The sequence below is a fragment of the Salvelinus alpinus genome, chromosome 37 (assembly GCF_045679555.1).
Source record: "Salvelinus alpinus chromosome 37, SLU_Salpinus.1, whole genome shotgun sequence".
NCBI lineage: Eukaryota > Metazoa > Chordata > Actinopteri > Salmoniformes > Salmonidae > Salvelinus > Salvelinus alpinus.
In genome coordinates this window covers 3210743-3231294 of record NC_092122.1, presented here as the reverse complement: position 1 = coordinate 3231294, position 20552 = coordinate 3210743, and the positions used below count along the sequence as shown (strand labels likewise).

General features: G+C 42.2%; 3 protein-coding genes across 4 annotated transcripts in view; 2 read left to right on the top strand and 1 right to left on the bottom strand.

Moving 5' to 3' along the window:
• Nucleotides 1–11941, top strand: part of LOC139566011 (ATP-dependent DNA helicase Q1-like) — a 20612-nt gene extending 8671 nt beyond the window's left edge. For both annotated transcript variants that reach the window (XM_071386814.1, XM_071386815.1), the window contains exons 4-15: nt 4011–4190; nt 5025–5131; nt 5241–5439; nt 5733–5899; nt 6078–6159; nt 6273–6539; nt 6789–6927; nt 7033–7124; nt 7299–7515; nt 7831–7960; nt 8999–9118; nt 10737–11941. In XM_071386814.1, coding sequence (XP_071242915.1) covers nt 4011–4190; nt 5025–5131; nt 5241–5439; nt 5733–5899; nt 6078–6159; nt 6273–6539; nt 6789–6927; nt 7033–7124; nt 7299–7515; nt 7831–7960; nt 8999–9091 — 1673 coding nt within the window. In that variant the 3' untranslated portion in view covers nt 9092–9118; nt 10737–11941. The remainder of the gene's footprint in view (nt 1–4010; nt 4191–5024; nt 5132–5240; nt 5440–5732; nt 5900–6077; nt 6160–6272; nt 6540–6788; nt 6928–7032; nt 7125–7298; nt 7516–7830; nt 7961–8998; nt 9119–10736) is intronic.
• LOC139565687 (uncharacterized) lies at nt 10037–11941 on the top strand. Its single transcript, XM_071386185.1, has 2 exons — nt 10037–10045; nt 10737–11941. Exons 1-2 carry the CDS (start codon nt 10037–10039, stop codon nt 11421–11423), a joined length of 696 nt encoding a protein of 231 aa, XP_071242286.1. The 3' UTR covers nt 11424–11941.
• pyroxd1 (pyridine nucleotide-disulphide oxidoreductase domain 1) lies at nt 11940–20552 on the bottom strand. The gene is made up of 11 exons (XM_071386816.1): nt 20217–20552; nt 20038–20118; nt 19704–19823; nt 17709–17837; nt 17541–17614; nt 17147–17441; nt 16829–16931; nt 15479–15591; nt 15234–15356; nt 14942–15079; nt 11940–14758 (listed from the first exon to the last, which is right to left on the bottom strand). The coding sequence occupies exons 1-11, from the start codon at nt 20292–20294 to the stop codon at nt 14510–14512; spliced, it is 1503 nt and encodes a 500-aa protein (XP_071242917.1). The 5' UTR covers nt 20295–20552; the 3' UTR covers nt 11940–14509.

Here is a 20552-nt window from a genome sequence, read left to right as displayed (position 1 = left end):
AGAATTCAAGGCACACTTAACCAGCATGGTTACCACAGAATTCTGTAGCGATACGCCATCCCATCTGGTTTGCGCTTAGTAGGACTGTCATTTGTTTTTCAACAGGAAAATGACCCAAAACACACCTCCAGGCTGTGTAAGGGCTATTTGACCAAGAAAGAGAGTGGGGATGGAGTGCTGCATCAGATGACCTGGCCTCCACAATTACCCGACTTCAACCCAATTGAGATGGTTTGGGATGAGTTTGAATGCAGAGTGAAGGAAAAGCAGCCAACAAGTGCTCAGCATATGTGGGAACTCTTTCAAGACTGTTGGAAAAGCGGTCCAGGTGAAGCTGTTTGCGAGAATGCCAATAGTGTGCAAAGCTGTCATCAAGGCAAAGGGTGGCTACTTTGAAGAATTTCAAATATAAAATATATTTTGATTTGTTTAACACTTTTTTTTGTTTTCTACAGTCGTGGCCAAAAGTTTTGAGGTTGACAAATATTAATTTCCACAAAGTTTACTGCTTCAGTGTCTTTAGATATTTTTGTCCTATGTTACACTGAAGTATAATTACAAGCATTTCATAAGTGTCAAAGGCTTTTATTGACAATTACATGAAGTTGATGCAAAGAGTCAATATTTGCAGTGTTGACCCTTCTTTTTCAAGACCTCTGCAATCCGCCCTGGCATGTTGTCAATTAACTTCTGAGCCACATCCTGACTGATGGCAGCCCATTGTTGCATAATCAATGCTTGGAGTTTGTCAGAATTTGTGGGTTTTTGTTTGTCCACCCGCCTCTTGAGGATTGACCACAAGTTCTCAATGGGATTACGGTCTGGGGAGTTTCCTGGCCATGGACCCAAAATATCAATGTTTTGTTCCCCGAGCCACTTAGTTATCACTTTTGCCTTATGGCAAGGTGCTCCATCATGCTGGAAAAGGCATTGTTCGTCACCAAACTGTTCCTGGATGGTTGGGAGAAGTTGCTCTCGGAGGATGTGTTGGTACCATTCTTTATTCATGGCTGTGTTCTTAGGCAAAATTGTGAGTGAGCCCACTCCCTTGGCTGAGAAGCAACCCCACACATGAATGGTCTCAGGATGCGTTACTGTTGGCATGACACAGGACTGATGGTAGTGCTCACCTTGTCTTCTCCGGACAAGCTTTTTTCCGGATGCCCCAAACAATCGGGAAGGGGATTCATCAGAGAAAATGACTTTACCCCAGACCTCAGCAGTCCAATCCCTGTACCTTTTGCAGAATATCAGTCTGTCCCTGATGTTTTTCCTGGAGAGAAGTGGCTATTTTGCTGCCCTTCTTGACACCAGGCCATCCTCCAAAAGTCTTCGCCTCACTGTGCGTACAGATGCACTCACACCTGCCTGCTGCCATTCCTGAGCAAGCTCTGTACTGGTGGTGCCCTGAATCAACTTTAGGAGACTGTCCTGGCGCTTGCTGGACTTTTTTGGGCGCCCTGAAGCCTTCTTCACAAGAATTGAACCGCTCTCCTTGAAGTTCTTGATTATCCGATAAATGGTTGATTTAGGTGCAATCTTACTGGCAGAAATATCCTTGCCTGTGAAGCCCTTTTTGTGCAAAGCAATGATGACGGCACGTGTTTCCTTGCAGGTAACCATGGCTGACAGAGGAAGAACAATTATTCCAAGCACCACCCTCCTTTTGAAGCTTCCAGTCTGTTATTCGAACTCAATCAGCATGACAGAGTGATCTCCAGCCTTGTCCTCGTGAACACTCACACCTGTGTTAACCTCTCTGGGATATTCGGGACGCTAGCTTCCCACCTCAGCAACAGCCAGTGAAATTGCAGGGCGCCAAATTCAAAACAACAGAAATCCCATAATTAAAATTCTTCAAACATACAACTATTTTACACCATTTTAAAGATAAACTTGTTGTAAATCCAGCCACAATGTCCGATTTCAAAAAGGCATTACGACGAAAGCACACCAAACGATTATGTTAGGTCAGTACCTAGTCACAGAAAAACACAGCCATTTTTCCAGCCAAAGAGAGGAGTCACAAAAAGCAGAAATAGAGATAAAATTAATCACTAACCTTTGATGATCTTCATCAGATGACACTCATAGGACTTCATGTTACACAATACATGAATGTTTTGTTCGATAAAGTTCATATTTATATCCCAAAATCTCAGTTTACACGTTATGTTCAGTAGTTCCAAAACATCCGGTGATTTTGCAGAGAGCCACATCAATTTACAGAAATACTCATAATAAACATTGCTAAAAGATACAAGTGTTATGCATGGTATTTTAGATCCACTTCTCCTTAATGCAACCGCTGTCTCAGATTTCAAAAAAGCTTTACCGAAAAAGCACACCATGCAATAATCTGAGTACAGCGCTCAGACAACAAAACAAGCCATACAGATATCCGCCATGTTGTGGAGTCAACAGAAGTCAGAAATAGCATTATAAATATTCACTTACCTTTGATGATCTTCATCAGAATGCACTCCCAGGAATCCCAGTTCCACAATAAATGTTTGATTTGTTCGATAAAGTCCAAATACCTCCTTTTTGTTTGCGTGTTTAGTACACAATCCAAACTCACGGGCAAGTCCAGGTGAAAGATCAGACGAAAAGTCATATTACAGTTCGTAGAAACATGTCAAATGAAGTATAGAATCAATCTTTAGGATGTTTTTAACATAAATCTTCAATATTGTTTAAATCGGAGAATTCCTTTGTCTGTAGAAATGCGATGGAGCGCAGCTAACTCTCACGTGAGCGTGCGTGATCAGCTCATGCCAGACCCCTGACTCAAATCTTATTCCCTCATCCTTCACAGTAGAAGCATCAAACAAGGTTCTAAAGACTGTTGACATCTAGTGGAAGCCGTAGGAAGTGCAATATGACCCCATAGACACTGTATATTCGATAGGCAATGACTACAAAAAACTACAAACCTCAGATTTCCCACTTCCTGGTTGGATTTTTTCTCAGGTTTTTGCCTGCCATACGAGTTCTGTTATACTCACAGACATCATTCAAACAGTTTTAGAAACGTCAGTGTTTTCAAATCTACTAATTATATGCATATTCTAGCTTTTAGGACTGAGTAGCAGGCAGTTTACTCTGGGCACCTTTTTATCCAAGCTACTCAATACTGCCCCCCAGTCCCAAAGAAGTTAACGAGAGAATCACTGACATGTCAGCTGGTCCTTTTGTGGCAGGGCTGAAATGCAGTGGAATTTTTTGGGGGTGGGATTCAGTTCATTTGCATGGCAAAGAGGGACTTTGCAATTAATTGCAATTCATCTGATCACTCTTCATAACATTCTGGAGTATATGCAAATTGCCATCATATAACTTTTAAAATTAATATTTGTGTCATTCTCAAAACTTTTGGCCACGGCTGTACATGACTCCATATGTGTTATTTCATAGTTTTTATGTATTCACTATCATTCTACAATGTTTGTTAAATGAATTGAGAAGCACAACCACACTGCTGTGTGTGTAATATGTTCCAGACCTGGGTTCAAATATCTCAATTACTTTCACATACATTTCTAAGGAAGTACTCAGATTTGTATTTATTTGAAAAGACAAGTAGTTGAATATTGGTATGTATTTGCCAATGCTCATACACTGACTCAAATACACTCCCATACATTTAACCCAGGTATTTTGAAAAAAGTATTTGAAAATACTTTCAAATAGTAGGCTAATTATAGGAAATTAAAATACATCCAATAGAAGTAGTTGATTCGGGCCACATTATTTGAAAATACTCAAATACATATTTTAAATAACTAATAATCTAATACACATGTATTTTAACTCTGCCTATCTTTTTGGATGTAACCATATCAGATATATCTTTCCAGGAGCTGAATTGCGCAGTTCAATTTAAAGCAAAAATAAATATGTACATTGTGTCTAAAGTGCTATTTTATTAGGTGGTCTACAATCTTGAAGGCTGAATATATTGCTGTACTGTATTTTGACATGCTTGAATATTTTCTTTCCAAACCTAGATTTCTCGTGGTCAACAAAGCTGAAGCAGAATCTGAAGGATGTGTTCCAGCTCTCTAAGTTCCGTCCTCTCCAGCTGAAGGCCATCAACCTTAGTATGTCTGGTAAAGACCTCTTCCTAGTGATGCCGACTGGACGAGGGAAAAGCCTCTGCTATCAGCTACCTGCAGTCTGCTCTGAGGGTAAGGGGAGAACGCGCACACACACATACACAAAATGCATGCAAACATACATGCATTACACACACACACACCAGGTGCATATACTGAAAACACTAATGTTGCAGTTCATTGAATAATTGTGTGTGCTGTGCAAACACGTACTGCAGACATGGCTCTAAATTAACATGTTTCATTGGTAGCTCTGGTGCTCCCAATTTAAGAAAGTTAGGAGCACCACATGAAATTTAGGAGCACCAGAAAATAAGATTTTAAAAAAATTAATTGTGATACAGCCTATATTGGACCTATATGAACTTGACTTACTTTTGAACCACATGTTATGCCTTAGAAACTAATATGTAACACTGTAAAGACATGAGTTTATTATAAAGGTTAAAATGTTAATACGAATACCTGTCATTGAAATTTCAAAGTAATTTGTGGAATATTAGGTTTCTACATTGTGTAAAAGCACTATTTTCCTATTGAGATGCATTACGTTTAAAATTATATACTATCTTTAAGAACGTCAGGTTTGTGATGACATGCAGGAGCTCGGTCATTCATTCATTCATTGCTCTCCTGAAAAAGCTGTCCATTTTTCTTTCTGTGCCCCCAAATGTTTGGATATACTGGTAAAGTTACCAGGATGTTAGCTAGCTAGCCAATTAGTTAACATGACTGAACAAAGTTTAAAAAGGCGCACTGTGCTACAAAAATAAAACCTGGTCGCACAGCAAAATATTTGGTCACGTGCGAATAAATTAGTCGCACTTTAGAGCCCGGACTGCAGATGGTTGCAGCCATTACTCAATGCAGTGTTTTTTTTTTTTACGTGTGTTTGTGTGCTGCCAGGTTTCACTCTGGTAGTAACTCCTCTAGTTTCTCTGATGGAGGATCAGCTCATGTACTTAAAGTCCATCGACGTTGAAGCCGTCTCTCTCAACGCATCCAGCAGTAAGGTAATGACCAACACAAACACTTTCTACATAGTGTTGATACTTTGCTGGTATTGATTATGATTCTAGCTGTAGGATTCGTGTTTGATTTGACTTCTGCTCTGCACCTCAGGAACATGCTAAAATGGTCCTAGCTGAGATGACGGACACCAAAGCGCCTTTCAAGCTGCTGTATGTGACTCCGGAGAAGATCGCGAAGAGCAAGCTGCTGATGTCGAGGCTGGAGAAGGCCTACAATGCAGGCAGGCTTAGCCGTATTGCTGTGGACGAGGTGCACTGCTGCAGCCAGTGGGGACATGACTTCAGACCTGGTGAGAGACCATGCAACTGTACTGTATATGGACTACTTACTTTTTATTAGTCTCCTTACTTTGTTTTGGAAGGTAAAGGGCTAGTCAAACAAATCACTCAAAGTAGAATTCTAATAACTCTGCTTTACGTTACAATAGCCAAACAAGATATCACCATATAATTAAACAGAACACTTCAATGTATCTCTATGAATACCACTTAGAATGCAGGCCCAATAGATTGCTTCATTCTAAGGTGTATGCTGTGAGCTTTGTGTCGGGCTGATAGCCAACTACCCTTCCTCTTCCGCCAGACTACAAGCTCCTGGGGATCCTGAAGAGGCAATTCCCAAAGGTTCCGTTGCTAGGGCTGACGGCCACGGCAACCAGCAGTGTTCTAAAGGACTGTCAGAAGATCCTGTGTGTCCCTGAGCCAATCACACTCACCGCCTCCTTCAACCGCACCAACCTCTACTACGAGGTGGGCGTCATGGCAACTATACACACTTGGCCGCCACCTGCTTGGCAAACACCTGTTGATGTTCTTTTGACCTTTAAAAATACACACACTTGTGTTACTAAAGGGGATGCTTGTTAGATTCCCGCTGTATCTCTGCACAGAAGTATTTGAGGATCTGTACTGTTTTTGTGTTTCTCAGGTACGCCTTAAAGATTCGAACAGTGATGATTCAATCAGTGACATCTCCACACTGATCAAGGAGCGATATAAGGACCAGTCAGGTACTTTGAAAGGAAAAACAAAGGATAGGTCAAAATTCAGTTTGTCCCATTTTCGAAACCATCAGCAGCTTGTTATCCAGACTTTTGAGGTATTATGCTTCTGCTTTTGGCAGGGATAGTGTACGTGTTTTCCCAGAAGGATGCAGAGACGGTGTCAGCAGACCTACAGAAGAAAGGCCTCAACGCATCTCCATACCACGCTAACATGAATCCAGAGGACAAGTCACAGGTTCATCGCAAATGGGCCACCAACAAGATCCAGGTGGTGGTAGCTACTGTGGCGTTCGGGATGGGGATCGACAAGGCTGACGTCAGATTTGTCATCCATCACACCATCAGCAAGTCCATAGAGAACTACTATCAGGAGAGCGGACGAGCAGGTAGACAACTCTTTTCTCCCCACTCAAAAATGTGATAATTTAGGAACAACACCTGATACCTTGACCTCAGAAAATGACGAATACTATTCTACATTTCAAATATTTTTTCCCCCCCTCTGATTTTCCAATTGCGCTTCTACTTCAACCGCAGCCATGGGAGTAGCCAGTTTGTTTTTAAACTCTTTTCCTCTTAAAACTCTTCACTTATTTTCCCTTATCTTTACCATGGTTCTCTCTCCGTTCCTCCAGGCAGAGACGATAAGCCGGCTGACTGCATTGTGTACTTTGGCTTCAACGACATCTTCAGGATCAGCACCATGGTTGTCATGGAGAACGTAGGACAACAGAAGCTGCTGACCATGGTCGACTACTGTCAGAATGTAGACAGGTACTGAGCTGGACCAATAACAACGCTCTCATTGACAATTTCAGTTGTTTAGATATCTGTGTGAGGATCAAGAGTACAGTACGTGAGTATCTCTATTGTTTTAAGGTGTCGGCGCTCAGTGATCGCTGTTCACTTTGATGAGGTTTGGAAAGATGAAGGATGCAACGAGATGTGTGACGTCTGTCGCCATGGCAATGGTATGTATACAATATAGTGAACATACCACTTTTCAAATCCAACGTACATGGCGTGCTAGGGCCGTAGGAGTAGATTTGGAATTGGGCATATGAGTTACACTCCCATCGAATGGAAAGATCTGCCATCATTTATGTTGAGTCTTCATTACCTAAGATGCCTATGTTTCTATCCAGACTACATCACGGTGGACATCACGCAGCATGCTAAAGATCTGGTCCAGATTGTGGAGCTGGCGGGCTCTCTGGATGAGAAACTGACCCCCCTGAAGGTGACCGAGACGTGGATGGGGAAGGGTCCGGCCAAACGCAGGAAGATGATCCAGACCACCACCCTGTCTCGCCTGGAGGTGGAGGCCATCATCACAAGCCTACTGCTGCAGGGCTACCTCAGGTACTGACTGACTTAACTTGAAACCCTTTACCAGTTCAATATGCTTACTGCTGCAGGGATACCTCAGGTAGGCCTACGACCTTCAGCACACAATAGGAAAAACTTTTGCGACAAAAATTGTTTTGACTTTAGGCTGTACCTCTCTAAGGAACACATCCTTACATCAGGTACTGACTAAGGACAAATAGGGTTGTCGAAAGAGTGGCGTCTGGAGAGAATTGTGAGGTCACAATGGACTTGTACTACTGCACAGCTGGTTGCTTTTAGAATGTTGATCTTTGTTTGATCCCCTTTTTTCCCCCCTCTTCTCCACAGTGAAGACTTCAGTTTCACTCCGTACACCACCTACTTCTACCTGAAGCTGGGTCGTAAGGCACCACTGCTGAAGAACCAGAGTCACTCCATCACCATGAAGATGAGGAGGACAGGCCTGGACGCCAACACGGTCAGTACTACACAGCAAACGGTACAGGAATCATTCAGACAGGAAGCCTTTGGGTGCATCTCAAGAGACTGAAGTGGCCTCCATCTGCACGGAATCGATATGATAAATGACTACCCGGTAATAGCTTTTTTTGGTTGTCATTTTTTTCTAGTCCGTGCAGACGAAGGATAGGAAGCCACTTTTGTCTGAAAATACATACATCATGTCTCATCTTTTCTGCTTATCACATTTTTTCTATTTCTCCTTCTGCACTTCTGACTGAAATATTTCAGTGTAACGTGTAATTATTTCCCTGTACTTTACTCAACTTGTTTTCTCACCGTCTCAATCCTCATCTTCTTGTATGTCTTAGCCCCATCTTCTCTCTGCCCTTTCAATCTGTTTAGTCTTCTCTGTATACCTCCTATTGTTTACTTGTTTACTTACCTGCAGGTAAGTGAACTACGTTGCCAGTTTCTTTTCCTTTCAGGCCAGCGGATGAAGGATCTAGATTTTTTCCCAGCATTTTGATTGATTGAATAATACAATCACCAACAAAATCAGAGCGTTTTCCCTTTTATCAATGTTAATTATTATTTTAAAGATTGAGTAGAATCATTCTTACCACTGTCACCCTTGATTGTCATTAGCACACTTACTGTAAACAAAACAGATATCCTTAATCACTGTATATGTAAATCACTGTAGTTCTAATGCTATAGGTTTTCTAAACAATGTAGTGTTGCGGAGTACCAGACAGGCACCAATATCAGGGCTCCAAGTGTAGTACTACACCTGAGGTTTTGGGTGTTGCTGAGATCTAGGCCTACTTATCTAATCCATGTTGATATTTGCTAAAGGTGACCAAGGTGCCGGTAATGGCTGATCACAATCAATCCTAACACCTTGATATGGGAATGATTCATGTTTCTGGTTCTCCCATGTCAATTCTTAAACCCTTCTCTTACGTTATTACCCACACCTAGCTTAGGTGAATGAGTGAGTGAATGTGTGTATGTGAGAGACAGATAGGTTAAAGCTGTTGTTGATGACCTACAGGTAAAAGTGTCCCAGGTAAAGACCAAAGGAAAGAGATCTGGTGTCAATGCTGCAAACTCCCCTGTCACCAAGAAAGTCAAGAAAGACCTCTAGTGCCCCCCTGAAGAGACCAAAGAAAAAGTACAGTTCCCTGATTCTCTATTCAACCCACTGCATCTATGGCATGACACTGTCTGGGCAACCATGTGTATGTCAATCAGGTTAAAGACAAATCTGTAACGTTGGGCCTTGAATGATATCCTTACAGAATGCATAATTATTCATAAAATAATAGAATATGCATGATGTCATACAGTACTGTTCAAAAGTTTGGACCTACCTACTTATTCCAGGGTTTTTCTTTTTTTACATTGTAGAATAATAGTGAAGACATCAAAACTATGAAATGCATATGGAATCATGTATTAACCAAAAACGTGCTAAACAAATATGAGATTCTTTAAAGTAGCCACCCTTTGCCTTGATGACAGCTTTGTACACTCTTGGCATTCTCTCAACCAGCTTCATGAGGTAGTCACCTGGAATGCATTTCAATTAACAGGTGTGCCTGTGGAATTTCTTTCCTTAATAACGGTCAGTCAATCTGGAAAATGTCAAGAACTTTGAAAGTTTTTTCAAGTGCAGTCGCAAAAAACATCAAGCGCTATTATGAAACTGGCTCTCATGAGGACTGCCACAAGGAAGACCCAGAGTTAGCTCTGCTGCAGAGGATAAGTTCAGTAGAGCTAACTGCACCTCAGATTGGAGCCCAAATAAATGATTCAGAGTTCAAGTAACAGACACATCTCCATATCAACTTTTCAGAGGAGATTGCATGAATCAGGCCTTTGCTGCAAAGAAACCACTACTAAAGGACACCAATAAGAAGAAGACTTGCTTGGGCCAAGAAAAATGAGCAATGGACATTAGACCGGTGGAAATCGGTCCTTTTGGTCTGATGAATCCACGTTTTAGATCTTTGGTTCCATCCGCCACGTCTTTGTGAGACGCAGAGTGGGTGAACGGATGATCTCTGCATGTGTGTTTCCCACGTGAAGCATGGAGGAGGTGTGATGGTGCTTTGCTGGTGACACCGTCAGTGACTTATTTAGAATTCAAGGCACACTTAACCAGCATGGCTACCACAGCATTCTGCAGCAATATGCCATCCCATCTGGGTTGCGCTTATTTGTTTTTCAACAGGACAGTGACACAAAACACAGTCCAAGACTGTTGAAAAAGCATTCCTCATGAAGCTGGCTGAGAAAATGCCAAGAGTGTGCAAAGCTGTCATCAAGGCAAAGGGTGGCTACTTTGAAAAATCTCAAATATAAAATATAATTTGATTTGTTTAACACTTTTTTGGTTACTACATGATTCCATATGTGATATTTCATAGTTTGACTTCACTATTAATGTAGAAAATGGTCAAAATAAAGAAAAACCCTTGAATGAGTAGGTGTGTCCAAACCTTTGACTGGTACTGTATTTCTGTAAACACTCATAACCATTGTTACAGCTTTCATGGTTTGTGTCCTAACTCAGTCCTGTGTGTATGTCCTGTCAATGTCTACACACATGGCTGTAGATTCATTATGGAGCATGCTTTCACTAACTCGCGCTATGCCACACTAACATTGGGTTTCACTAACATGGTTCTGTATAACAACATGCCAAATCCCAAATCAACCATCTTCGATTTAGGATTGGTTCTTCAGTAAAGTCAGGGGTCACTGACACTTCCTGTTGTCTCCCATAGGAGGACCAATTAGCTGCTGGAGTTAAAGAGGTGGTGGTGACCTCCCAGTCTCCTCCTCCTGTTGCCCCCAACGACAGCAGCACTCCCCCTCCCAGACACAACAAACTGATCAAGATGGATAAAGAGCAGCAGAATCTGGCCAGGAAACAAGACAAGGACCCTGACCAGACAGAATGTCAAACAGGGTACGACCAGAATGACCCTGCTGCTGCCCAGCCCACTGCCATTGAAGTAGACGTAGAGATCAATATTATAGAGAAAGTTAATGACAGCGAATCCCCACTACCACCATTAAAACTAAATCCAAAACCTAAATCAACAACCCCTCAAAAGAAGCGAAGGAAACCCTGTACTGCTGCGGTCCCAGCGCCTTCAGAAGGTGCAGTTACAGACTCTGACCACCGGAGGCCAGCATTGGTCAACTCTCCCTCCCAGGTCTCCATCATCTCTGAGGCTGCAGTGGAGGAGCTCTGTGACCTGAGGAACTACTACAGCAAACAGCTGAGGCGGATAAACTACATTTCCCATGAGTACTTGCAGAATCAGGGGTGCTCAGACCCAGGGGTGCTGGCCTGTATCAGAGAGCCACTAAAGAGCCTGCGCCTCCCCCGTGGCTCAACCATCGCCCGGACAGCACGCAACCTGTGGACCAGAGTCAGCTCCAGAAGGAAACTCATCCAAAGATGAACCTTGACCCTACATGGGACAGTTAACATTCAGATGTGGACAATACTGTATGTCTCTCTTTCACGTCTCACATTGCCAGACCTAGAGCCCTGGGGCAGACGAGTCTACTTTTTTCTGTACCACTTGATGTTCTATTTTTCTGGATTGGCTTTGACAGAGAATATCCCCATCCAAGTTAGTTTGTAATATTTTACGGTTGGATCAATACCACTGTTAGCCTAAGATGAAGAGCTGTTTTTGTTGACATTTCAATATTTTACTTTGGATAAACTAACTCACATGAACTGAAAGGTTTGTTGAACTGAAGAATGTTTTCACAATGTATTATGTCACTTTTTTAAATATTCGAGCATACCCTTATCTAACAGCCACAATGTGCACGCTAGTGAATTTGATTCACTCTAATACGTTTTATAATACTGCACTGCAGCTTTGGAATAAGAAGGTCCATTCACATTTGAGGAACACAGTATATATCTTTAGCTATCATTAATAAAAATCAGATTTTAAAATGTAAATGTTTCATGTGACCATTTCAATTTTAATCTTTTGGTTGTAAAGTTTGATGGTTTTGATATCCATTCATCATGATCCATTACACCTCATTGCACAACAAGCTGGTTAATACTAATATAGAAATATACTTTTCTTCAAACATGTATACAACTTTGTGTAAAAGAAACGGTCTACAAATGTTGAATTCACACAATTCTCTAAAAACAGAGCCATTCACATTTAAATAATATCTCTCTTTGGTTATCCTCAAAATATACTTAGATTTTATGCAACAGAGTTGGATTTATTCTTAACTTGTTTGGTAAAATGACTTGCATTGATTTTTATTAACTATGTTGGTTCTATTCACCACAGGTTTTTTTTACAGTGTATTGCAGATGACTCATAACCCTTTTCTTGAAAACAATGTTAACTCAAGGTTTGATATTGATACGCCAATCTGTTCTTAACCCTGCAGGATTCAGTCAAGAGCCCCGTTTATACCTGGTGCTAACACGTGTCCTGATCTTGTCCACATGTTTAGACGATTAAAAGAACTGATTGTGATCAGATTTTCCAGAGGTATCGGGGACGAATTGATTGGTTGGATGAAAGCTCGATGGACAGGTCAAAGGGTGGAGTGTACAGGTGAGAGTCAAATAAAGAAAAGCCTTCTTTAGGGAAGTAGGTTCGAGGGCGTTAAACTCGGTTTGCGACACACAATGTTGCCAGTTGGAATGCCAATGCAGCTTTTGTATTCCAACCTTACTAATCACAATTCTACCTGACTGAACAGCTTTATATATATGTAAAAAAAAAAAACTAGTTTTGCCCTCCCAATTGCTTGCGCAATAGACTAGGCACTGGGATAGGGACCGGAACGTCAGGTTCTAAACTTGCCAATGCCCTTTCTCAACAAAGGTATATTTATAGCCTTTGTTACACCTTGCATTAACATGTGGTTTTCGAGATCAAATCAAGATGATCCGATCACTATTGGCGTCTACACAAGGATCACACACACACGCGGGTTGACTCATAACCTGCAATCTGCTGTTATATCCGGGTTTAGGGTCACGAAATAGTGTGGATGATGGGGGAGTGGGTTGCGTGCAGGTTGAATAAAGAGAAAACAATGCATTAAAAAAATCCATAAATCGATAATTATTGTGCAATTCATATCTATAGCTACATTGAGATTTATCTTTCATTATTTTTATCTGGATTGAGTGCGTGGGCCTAACTGTACACGTGCCAAGTTACACATGCTTTGGTAACTTGGGCAGAAAAAGTTAACATCGATCCACTGAGGCAAAAATCCACTGAGGCAAAAAGGGAACTAAGGCGCATTTTTTGCGGGTTAGTCGGCTGTGGGCCTCATATTTTCACTATCACATAGTCGGGCGCTTGCGGATGGGTTATTAGCAAGTGCTGGTGAACAAACAGCTGACCACTGCATCACTAGTCTACACATTTGCAGCAACTACACATGGTATTTTAATGTCACATTGGCAATTTAAAGTGACAGAAAATATATGCATATCAGATTTTAATCTGTTTTTCTTGCAGTCTGAACAGCCAAAAAGCACATGGAATCTGATATTTCAAACCACCTTCAAAGGTGATTTTAAATAAGATAAATCTAGTTCCTGGCCATATGCGACTTGTTTGAACGGTCAAATCTGATTTATTTGCCCTCAAGTGGTTTTTAGTCATTTGGCATATCGTGTTGCTTCCTCGCTACTCTTGACAGTTTGACAAGAACATGTGGTAGCTAACTAGCTTGTTAATTGTTTACAAACGAGTGACTGTGCTAGAAAGCTAAATGGCTGTCCTTACACTATGATTTTGAACATTCAAAGCAACTGGGAAATGTCCATGGCAGGCATTGTTATCACTTTAGCTTGCTACAGTACATAACTTCTGAGGGATAGGAAGCACCAGCACCAATCAGCCTAAACCACTGCGCACACATCTGTTGTTACTATGACAGCTAGCGTAGCCATGTTAGCAAATGACTGCTGTCTGAACACACACACACATCCGATTAGGTCACTGTTTGGACAGTCAGTGTTCCAAAATGGATTTGAAAAATAAAACTGATTTGAGCATTAAGGGCTGCAGTGGGAACAAGACTATCTATCCACTGTGACTGCATTGTTACCAGATGACCTGGTCCCTCCCTGTATGCAAATTATTTGGCAGATATAGTTTCAAAACAACCATGTTTTATGTTAAAACAAATACTGACACATTAGGTCAATAGTGCCACCTGTCAACGAGGGAACTAGAGGGAGGGATTTAAATGGTTTGATAATCCAGATCTGTTTACACTATCCAGATACAATGTGTCCCTGACTACCTCCGGAGGTGGTCAGGAAGATCTGATCACAATCAGTTTTTTTTAATCGTCTACACCGGTCTAAAAATGTGGGCAAGATCAGGACGTGTTAGCACCAGATATAAACAGGGCTAAAGCAGACATCCAGTTTAGTATTGATTTACGAGGAAGTTCTTGGCGCCTCAGTCAAAGTAGTCTATGTCGGGGTTGAGTAGTAACCCTCTATAGGGTGTTAGGTAGACACACACGCTCAGTCAAAGTAGTCCTCTATGTCTATGTTGGGGTTGAGTAGCTCTTCTCCGTAGGGTGTTAGGTCCATCTGGTTGAGGATGAGGTTCTCAAAGGTCTCTTCCAGATCAGTCTCTCCAATAAGGACTGCTCCCAACATCCTCCCTTCGCTCAGCACTACCTTGACATACTCATGGCCCTTAGTGCAGCGCACCAACAACTCCTGGTTCAGACCCAGACCCTGGCCGTTAAACTTCCCCAGCAGAACCACCTGGAGGGGGGGAAAAAAGCACAGCAAGTGGACACACCTTATTTAGCATTTCAAGCCGAGTGATGATTTGTTATTACAACGTGACGGGAAATTCACCTTGTTGCAGGGAACACACCATATAAGCAGATTCAACACATGTCGACAACTGATGTAGAAAAGCATAGCAACTTTGCCTTCACACACCTTGTAGTTGAAGAACTTTGTAATGTGAGAGAAGAGTTCAAAGCAGAAGTCCAGCTCTATGGTTTCAGACAGGACATCAGCAGCCATACATCGCCCTGCGTACCAGCCCATCTGACGGGCCTGCGTCCACAGACGCATCTACAGAGGAGAGATGTATACAGGATATCATGTCTTGTATCGCAACTGAATTGATGACAGGATAGTTCGCCACAAAATCCAAAGGCCTCATACCCAAAGGAATAGTCAGACGCAGCATAACGTGATTAGAAGTGATGCAGTGTGGTCTGTGTACCTGCTGCCAGAGGTGGCTTGGCTCCCAGCCTGCTGTACATACGTCTCCAGCAGCGTAAATGTCTGGTTCTGATGTCATCATGTGGTCATCCACTTTCAGCCCAGAGTCCTCAGCTAATGCAAACTGAACAGAATATGTATGGACAAACATTGGTAAATATTGCCTCTGAGTATAAGTGGCCTGAGTTGTCATGAAATAATGGATGATATGAAACATCTAGCATCTGTTTGACTTCTTTTCCTTACGCTGTTTCCATGGAGAAAAGGTTCGGTGTTTGGCACGACTCCTGTGGCACTGACGATGAAGTCACAGCCAAAAGTCTTCCCATTGGTCAGCTGAGCGTACACTGGCCAAGAGCCTATAGTACGGGAAAACAGTACAGTGGATGAAAAGATAAATCAACTACACTTAACAGAAATATAAATGCAACATGTAAAGTTTTGGTCCCATGTTTCATGAGGTGAAATAAAAGATCCCAGAAATGTTAAATATTAACAACAAGCTTATTTCTCTCAAATGTAGTGCAGAAATTTGTTTACATCCCTGTTAGTGAGAATTTCTAATTTGCCAAGATAATCCATCCATCTGACAGGCATATCAAGAAGCTGATTAAACAGCATGATCACTACACAGGTGCACCATGTGCTGGGGACAAAACACCACTAAAATGTGCAGTTTTGTCACACAACACAATGCCACAGATATCTCAAGTTTTGAGGGAGTGTGCAATTGGCATGTTGACTGCAAAATTGTCCACCATAGCTGTTGCCAGAGAATTTAATGTTAATTTCTCTAACATAAGCCGCCTCCAACGTCGTTTTAGAGAATTTGTCAGTACATCCAACCGGCCTCACAACCGCAGACCACTTGTATAGTGTCGTGTGGGCGAACAGTTTGCTGATGTCCACGTTGTGAACAGAGTGCCCCAAGCTATGGACAACAAACACAATTGCATTTTATCTATGGCAATTTGAATGCACAGAGATACTGGGACAGGATCAAGCCATTCATCCACCGCCATCACCTCATGTTTCATAATGCACAGCCCCATGCTGCAAGGATATGTACACAATTCCTGGAAGCTGAAAATGTCCCAGTTCTTCTATGGCCTGCATACTCACCAGACATGTCACCCACTGAGCATGTTTGGAATGCTCTGGATCGATGTGTACAACAGTGTGTTCCAGTTCCCGGAAATATCCAACAACTTCGCACAGCCATTGAAGAGGAGTGTTTAAACAACATTCCACAGGCCACAATCAATAGCCTGATCAACTCTATACGAAGGATTTGTGTCACGATGCATGAGTCAAATGGTGGTTTTCTGATCCACACCCCTACCTTTGTTAAGGTATCTGTGACCGACAGATGCATATCTGACTTTTGTATATGTATAACTCAGATATACAAAATGTGACTTTTTGTAACTGTAACTCAGTAAAATCTTTTAAATTGTTGCATGTTGCGTTTATATTTTAGTTCAGTATAATTTACTATTTGATTAATGGAAACGAACACATTTTCAGCACATCATATTTCCATCTCTTTCACACCGGTATATGTTCCATTGTCATAGAGTCATAGGTTTCTCTCACCAGTGTCTGCTGTCTGTGAGGCAAGTGGTGACAGCAGGAAGTCCTGGTGAGTGTAGATCTGTTTCACCTCAGACTGGTACTCCACTGACACCCTGTGAGACACCTGGCCACAGCAAGAGTTAAAACAACTTAGGTCAGCCTACTACTCCAGGCTGATCTTTCTTTCCTCGTTCCAGACAAATTCCCATCTCTGAATGGATACGTTTCCACCAACGTGTTATATTTGTTTATGACAGATTTATAAATGAATAAAATTGCTTTACTAAAACATTATTAAAGTTGTATTCTATAATTGTGAAAACACAGAGGCACACTTACCTCCTCTGCTCCTCTCAGACTGATGCCTTCATGCCAGTCTGGTCCCAGGGCACTGCCTGGCTCTTCCAACCCTCTTCTCTGGCCTTGTCTGTCGCCACCTCCACCTACAGCAAGGCCCTGCGTAGCTGCAGGCCCCTCTATGGTGTAGCGAGCCCTCTTACAGGTAACAGCTCGCTCTGGTTTGTCTGTGTCCAGGGAGGGGATCAGGAACTGGGCTGCTCCCGCGTCAAAGAAGGTGTTTCCTATGGCCTTGTCTTTCACTGCCCAGATCACCTCACAACCTTCCACCTCATACCTGAACCCAATATACAGTACATTTAACTATAATATATATACACATTTGAAGATTTTAGAACAAGACCAATTCAGACAAAAATAATGTCGATATACTCACACTAGTTCCAAGGCAATCCCTCCGTTTCCAACGACTACAATTCGCTTGGCTTTGGATAACCGCTTCTGAAACTCCTGCCGGCACAAAAGACATCATGAGTACTAGATTAACTGAAGCGAATGGGTGGTAAAACAAGCATATCTTAACTGGGAAGCCATTGTCAAGTACCTGGGCACTGTCTGTGTCTCGTATCCCCAGCACATAGGGGTTATCCTGGGTAAGGAGTTTGGGTCTGCCCCCGCTACAGATACACAGCTTCTCATAGTGGATCTCCAGACCATCCACGGTCTGCAAAGTCTGAGAGAAGCAGGAAGGAAGATCACGTTATGCTTGCATTTTAATAGCACATACTGTACTGTATGCATGCTCTGTATGACAATGGATGACATAGTAATTGATGAAAATACATCCAGAAGGTGGTAGTGTTGGACAGGGATTTATGCTTGGGACCTAATGGTACACTATATATACAAAAGTATGGGGACACCCCTTCAAATGAATGGATTCGGCTATTTCAGCCACACCCGTTGCTGACAGCTGTATAAAATCGAGCACACAGCCATGCCAACTCCATAGACAAACATTGGCAGTAGAATGGCTTTACTGAAAAGCTCAGTGACTTTCTATGTGACAACGTCATAGGATACCACCTTTCCAACAAGTCAGTTCGTCAAATTTCTGCCCTGTTGAGCTGCTCCGGTCAACTGTAAGTGCTGGAATTGTGAAGTGGAAACGTCTCGAAGCAACAACGGCTCAGCCGCAAAGTGGTAGGCACACAAGCTCACAGAACGCGAACGCCGAGTGCTGAAGCACGTAAAAATCACGTCCTCGGTTGCAACACTCATTTCCAAACTGACTTTGGAAGCAACGTCAGCACAACAACTGTTCGTCGGGACCTTCATGAAATGGTTTTCCATGGCCGAGCAGCCGCACACAAGCCTAAGATCACCATGTGCAGTGCCAAGCGTCAGCTGGAGTGGTGTAAAATTCGGCGCCATTGGACTCTGGAGCAGTGGAAACGCGCTCTCTTGAGTGATGAATCACGCTTCACCATCTGGCAGTCCGACGGACAAACCTGGGTTTGGCAGATGCCAGGAGAACGCTACCTGCCCGAATGCATAATGCCAACTGTACAGTTTAGTGGAGGAGGAATAATGGTCTGGGGATGTTTTTTATGGTTTGGGCAAGGCCCCTTAGTTCCAGTGAAAGTACATCTTAACGCTACAGCATAAATTACATTCTAGACGACACCTACAGCACCCGATGTCACAGGAAGGCCAAAAAGATCATCAAGGACAACAACCACCAGAGCCACTGCCTGTTTACCCCGCTATCATCCAGAAGGCGAGGTCAGTAGATGTGCATCAACGCTGGGACCGAGAGACTGAAAAACGGCTTCTATCTCAAGGTCATCAGACTGTTAAATAGCCATCACTAGCACATTAGAGGCTGCTGCCCTATATACATAGACTTGAAACCACTGGCCACTTTAATAATAGAACACTAGTCACTTTAATAATGTTATTTTTGCATTACTCATCTCCTATGTATATACTGTATTCTATACTACTGTATCTTAGTCTATGCCGCTCTGACATTGCTCGTCCAAGTATTTATATATTCTTAATTCCATTCCTTTACTTTAGATGTGTGTATTTTGTGTAGTGTTGTGAAATTGTTAGATATTACTTGTTAGATATTACTGCACTGTTGGAGCTAGAAACACAAGCATTTCGCTACACCCGCAATAACATCTGCTAAACATGTGTATGTGAAAAATAAAATTTGATTTGGATGAATTGGAACGCCGACTGAGCCAAGCCTAATCACCCGACCTCACTAAAACATGAATGGACTGAATGGACTGAATGGAAGCAAGTCCCCGCAACAATGTTCCAACATCTAGTGGAAAGCCTTCCCAGAAGAGTGGAGGCTGTTATAGCAGCAAAGGGAGGACCAACCAATTAATGCCCATGATTTTGGAAGGAGATGTTCGACGACCAGGTGTCTGCATACTTTTGGTCATGTAGTGTACATTAATACATTTGAAAGGTTATATTAATATAGATAGCTATAATATAACTGTATACATTAACATAAAAATACCATATATTAGCCTAATCGAATGCATTTCAGCCTGTGTGTGTTTACTATTAAACATACATGTTGTTGTGCATGAAGGGCCTTCACTGCAGACTGGATGACTCTCAGGTTGGGGTACTTTTCCTCTAGAACACTGGAGGGCCTCTCCTCCACATCAAACTCCTCCAGCGTCTTAGATACCTGGCCAGGGAGGGGAGTGTATGGGTTACCGTTAGGGCATTATGAATTACTGGATGAACTATGGACAGATCTATTGTAGACATAGCTAGAGTATTAACTCATAAACGAATGCTATTTTGAACAGATTAGTAGTCTATAATAAAATATAGACTATAACTTTTATCTTTGACACAATTTAACAATCATGATAGCTAGTCTTTCTGTGTATGATCACCTGTTTGAAGTTGCAGACTGCCTTAATCAGAGGGGCTGCTGTCAGGAGAGCAACATCAGCTGATGGGAACTGGGAGGCCAGCTGTCAAAGACAATCACACAACAGCGTAACATGTCAAGTTGATAATGTTACAGGCAGTAACGTTGCAGGCAGTTTGACAAAGTGCACAGTGGTCTCACCTGCTCAGCACACGTTACACCTGCAATGCCACCACCGACGACCACAAACTTGAATGTCTTTTCGGTATTTGCTGCCATCACTGTTCAGCTAAACTAGCAAGTTAGCTAGCTAGCATGCCTGCATTGACAGCAACTGGAGTTCTCGCGCAAGGTCCTTAACGTATATTAGCCAATTTAATTGTATCAGTTTCTAATGGACTGCACTGTATGCATCCAAATTGTTTTATGTCAAAAAAAAGTAGCAATACATTGTTTAAATGCATTACATTCACTATTTTGTTGCTCTAAATTTTCAATATAATGCACTTCCTTGTTTGTGACCAAACTATGGCAAGC

Bases quoted from the DNA above. Each gene is read 5' to 3' on its own strand.
- pyroxd1 (XM_071386816.1), bottom strand. From the start codon at position 20,294: ATGGCAGCAAATACCGAAAAGACATTCAAGTTTGTGGTCGTCGGTGGT. The intron at 17,838-19,703 runs GTATGTTTAATA...TGCTTCTCTCAG, and splicing joins CCCTTCATGCACAACAACAT to ACTTTGCAGACCGTGGATGG. The intron at 15,357-15,478 runs GTAAGGAAAAGA...TATTCTGTTCAG, and splicing joins CTTTTCTCCATGGAAACAGC to TTTGCATTAGCTGAGGACTC.